Source organism: Stegastes partitus, unplaced genomic scaffold (assembly GCF_000690725.1).
Source record: "Stegastes partitus isolate 25-593 unplaced genomic scaffold, Stegastes_partitus-1.0.2 Scaffold823, whole genome shotgun sequence".
Classification (NCBI taxonomy): domain Eukaryota; kingdom Metazoa; phylum Chordata; class Actinopteri; family Pomacentridae; genus Stegastes; species Stegastes partitus.
Window position 1 is genome coordinate 129,113 of NW_007578554.1, and position 4,701 is coordinate 133,813.

The following is a 4,701-nucleotide window of genomic DNA, read 5'->3' on the forward strand; positions in this document are numbered from 1 at the left end:
TGGGACCGGTGGTGGACTTAGTTTTAGACCGGTTTGGGACCGGTGGTGGACTTAGTCTTGTAGCCTTGGTTATTGACTGCTTCTGGAAAGATGACTGGTTCTAAACTTAGCTTGGGCTGGGTTGGACTTAGTTTTAGACTAGTTTGAGACAAAAGTTGGACTTTTTTTTCTTACTGCTTTTGGACTTGGTTTTAAACTGGTTCTGGACATAGTTTGAGAACAGTTTGGGGCATGTTTTGGACTCCTTTCTGTCTTGGTTTCCGGTTGTGTTGTGACTTGGTTTTGCACTGGTTTTAGCTTTGGTGTTTTGACTTGTTTTTGACAGATGTTGGACTGGTTTTAAGATAAGTTTTGGACTTGGTTGCTGTCTAGTTTGGACTTAGTTTTGGATTCCTGTTGCATTTTGATCCCATGATGTTTTTTCAGATGGACTCGTGGTTCTAATCGTGGTTCTTTGAGACTCTGGTTGGATGTTTGGGTCCTTCGTCCGGCTGCAGGATGACTCTGATGAACGTCAACATGTGAACAGCGTTAGATTTTGGGTTTAAATGTGAGTCAGTGGCTGCAGCTGACAGAAACTTGTTAGAATCCGAGCACGCCGACGTCTCCGAGTGTTATCAGCACCAGGTGGAGGAGCAGCACCATGGCAACAGCCTCTCTGACTTCGCCCACACACTTTCCTCCATCATCTGTCTCCATAGATTCCCTTCACATGTCCGTCTGAGAGGGTTTCTCTGGACTCTGCAGCGTCACATGGCGGTTTCAACTGCAGCCTCTGCGTCCGATCGGTCGCAGGCTGCAGAAACCGGCCCGAGACGCTGCTTTAGTTGGTCTGAGAGCAGCAGCTGAACCTGAAAGACGACGTGCTGGTTCAGTGGAGCTAGGACATCTGGACGGGAACTGGAAAACAGGTGGACACGTTAGGGAAGTGAGGACATCGTTTGGATGGAGGGTTTTAAGCTTAGTTCTTAGGTTTGGTCATCATTTTAGACTTGTCTGGTTTGGACTCACTTTTAGATTGGCGTAGGGCAGATGTTGGACAGATGCTGGACTCGGTTTTAGACTGGTTAGGGACATGTGTTAGACTCGGTTTTAGACTGGTTTAGGACAGATGTTGGACAGATGGTAGACTTGGTTGTAGCCTGGGGAAACTGAGGACACTTTTGTTTAAAAAAAAAAAAAAAAAAAAAGTCCTTCACTTCTGGAAAAAGGACGTTTGGTAAAATGAGGACATGTTGGATGTGGGGGACGTTTGTGGAAGGTGGTGAAGGTGATGGTTTTCTGTAAACCTGTTGTGTCGTGAACAGGATGCGGTCGACAGGTGAGACAGGAGCAGCTGCAGCAGCGCCTCACCTGCCGGCTGGAGGCAGGCTGAGCTCTGCTTCCTGCACAAACCCACCAAACTGCTTGTGTGTGCTGTTGAAAACACACAAAGCTTCCTGGTGCATGCACAAACACGACGGAGTCACTGTGAAAAGAAGAGAAGGTAAACCCGCATCCTTTTACATAACGCCTGCCCTGAATCTCCTCCCGTCTCCATGGCGACAACATCAAGGAGGCTGTGCAGGAATGTCACATGTGGGGCAGTAATATGTAATAATCTCTCTCTCCCTTGGTTCTGGGAGTCTCTCGACCGTCCTGCAGCACTGCAGAGTCTCCAGCATCCTCCACATCTGGTCCATGCTTCAGCTCCACCAGGTCCTCAACAGGCTCAACATGAACTTTATTTGTTTCTGGCAGTCAAAATGTGCAGAATATGTGAAAACTGCAAAAATGCAAAATGAGAAACTGGGAGCATCACGTGGTCTGGTTTGAGCCAATCAAATGTTTGGGTTTTGCTGCCTCTCTGGTTCAACTCAGGGCAAAATTAGCATCAAACACCAGCACACAGTTCCAGCTGTTTGCTCACAAATTCGACAAAAACAACAGCTGGAGGGACTTCCTTCTGTCTCCCTGCATGCCCCCGGCCTCCCCAGTCCTCCCCAGTCCTCCCCAGTCCTCCCCAGTCCTCCCCATCCTCCCCCGGTTGTGTAACCTCCCTCTGCCTCGCTCTTGCCGCAGTGAAGGAAACCCCTCTCTCCGCTCGCTTCTACGTCGCTCTCCCGCCTGTCCTTTTATGGCATGGGGGATACCCGCCGTCACAGCCGGATGCAGCCCATGTTTGGGCAGCTACGAAGCGCGCGGCGGGGGGAATCCCTCGCGCCGGTGTCGACCAATAAGGCCGTGCCGGGAGTTACCTAGGAGACGGACAGTATAAAACGGGCAGCGAGCGCAGGGAGCTCAGCATCCTCAGCATCACCGAGCGGACTAACGGGACGCAGCTCCGGTAACCGGTAACGGATTATTAACGCCACTTTTGACCAGCTGACACGATGCTTCTGGAGCGCGACGACAGCTTCATGTCCGAGTTTGAGGACGCGTGCAGCGCCTGGGTGGATAGCGTGGGCTCGAGCCCAAGTGACGGAGCGGACTCTGACGTGGGGTCACCTTTCTGCTCAGGTGAGTCCGGCTGCGGCTCCGCAGAGGATCATATCGATCATATCGATCATATCGATGAGCTGCTCGCCTATTATGCAACTAACTCCTCCTCCTCCTCCACAGTCTTCTCTCCGGGAACTGACGCCTCCGACTCAGATTTCTTCTCCGACTTCAGCGACTGCTCCTCGGACACTCTCTCGCCCTCCCTCGCCTACAACGGCAGCTTCTTCGCGGAGCCGGAGGCGGCACCGGCGGGGCTGAGCAGCACCGCGGACGCCATCCTCACCATGATCACGGAGATCGTGGGGATCTGCACCGAGATGGAGCAGCAGCAGCAGCAGCAGCAGCAGCAGCAGCAGGGCGACGCAGCGCCGGCTGCTGCCTCCGCCGCGCCCCCGCTCTTCGCTCCGGCTCCCGGTTCGGACCTCCCTCCGCCGGCTGCAGCCCAGCAGCCGTCTCCCGCCGCCACAGCGCCGGTGGTGGTGAAGAGCGAGTTTCTGACCTCCAGCTGCAGCACCGGCTGTGCTCAGCCTTCCTCTGCCGGGAGCGACGCGCTGTTCCCGGCCGGCGCCGACTCGCTGCTCCCGCTGGCGGCTCTGGAGCAACAGGTGGATGTGGCGGAGTTCATCGACTCCCTGCTGAGCTCCGAGGCCGGCCAGGGCGAGCTGAAGCCCGGCTGCGAGGTGAAGCAGGAGCCGCTGGGGCTGGAGGACTGGCTGAAGAGTTTGGCTCCGGGTGCCGGAGGAGATTCCAGCAGCTACGTCATCAGCAGACCGGCGGTGAAGACGGAGCTCGCGCAGGGCGGGAACGACCTGCTGTGCCCCCCCTCCTCCCTCCCCTCCACCCTGGACGCGCACCTGCTGTCCTCTCTCCTGCAGGGCGCGTTCCCGATAGTAAACATCAACGGCGTGCACGCGCCAGGGGCCCCCAAGGTGTCGCGCACGAGCCGGAGAGCCCCGGCCAGGGGCGCGCTCAAGGCCAAGCCGTTCCCGTGCTCCGTGCAGGGGTGCGAGCGCCGCTTCTCGCGCTCGGACGAACTCAACAGGCACGTGCGCATCCACACCGGACAGAAGCCGTTCCAGTGCACCATCTGCGCGCGCAGCTTCAGCCGCAGCGACCACCTGACCACGCACACGCGCACGCACACCGGAGAGAAGCCCTTCTCCTGTGACGTGTGCGGCAAGAGGTTCGCGCGCAGCGACGAAAGAAAGAGGCACGGGCGCGTGCACGTCAAGCAGCAGCTTCGCGCGCAGATGATGGCCGCCTACTCTCTGGCCCTGAACGCGCCTGGCGTCTAAGCAGCTGCGGCGGTGCGCGCTCACGTTGTCGCGGCCGGTGAGGCTGCCGCGGATTTGAACCGACGACCCGGAAGGCGTCAGACGCACGTTTCCATGTGACGTCACTGGAGGACTGACAGGTGTTTACAGGTGTGCAGAGGGCTCCTCTCACGGCGCATGCGTGGCTGCAGCCCCCGCAAGAGGCCCGGAGGTCTCAGGGGGCTCGCAGGTTTTACGGACTCTGAGTTCGGGTCTGATCCGGGACCCGCCGGGTGTCAGAACCACCTTCACCCGGAGCTCTGCACTGAAACACGGCTGGACTGAGGAGCCGAGCAGCTCCCGCTCGTCCTGCTTCTGTCTGCATGAGGCCTGAGCTGCTGATGTTGTGATCTCAGTGTTTCTGTCTGAGGACTTGATGTTTGTATCAAATCTATTTTCTCACTGTGGACTCACAGAACCGAGCTGAGACCGGTGCAGGTCTGAGCTGCAGCGGTGCATTGTGGGATACGTGTCCTGGTGTCTGTGGTGAAAACTAACTGCAGCTCAGCGAGCAAAGTGGTGTTGATGTTTACTTGATCTGCATGAAGGCTGCTGTCAATAAACAAACAAACAAACAAACAAACAAACAGAGTCAGTCTGCTTCATCATCATCATGAATCCAGTTCTGTCAAACCGTGTGACTGAATTCTGACCGTTCAGGGTTCAGTGTGTCAGACAGGAGAGTTCCATCAGATCAGATGATTGACTGGATCCATCAGAGGATTCAGTCTGAATTATTGGACCTGAAAAATGTTCCAACAGCAGCTGCTGTCAGAGTAAATGTGATCATCTATGATGTTACATGATGTCCACATGAAGACAGCAGGAAGCAGCTTGGAACATCCAGAACCAACACCTAGAACCAACATCCAGAACCAACATCTAGAACCAACACCTAGAACCAACA

At 55.7% G+C, this 4,701-nt stretch overlaps 1 protein-coding gene across 1 annotated transcript in view; it reads left to right on the forward strand.

Moving 5' to 3' along the window:
- Window positions 1-2,372: 2,372 nt before the first annotated feature.
- LOC103365268 (F-box only protein 41-like) overlaps window positions 2,373-4,701 on the forward strand; it is a 15,667-nt gene continuing 13,338 nt past the window's right edge. Inside the window, exons 1-2 of the mRNA XM_008292671.1 lie at window positions 2,373-2,713; window positions 2,799-2,845. Coding sequence (XP_008290893.1) covers window positions 2,373-2,713; window positions 2,799-2,845 — 388 coding nt within the window. The remainder of the gene's footprint in view (window positions 2,714-2,798; window positions 2,846-4,701) is intronic.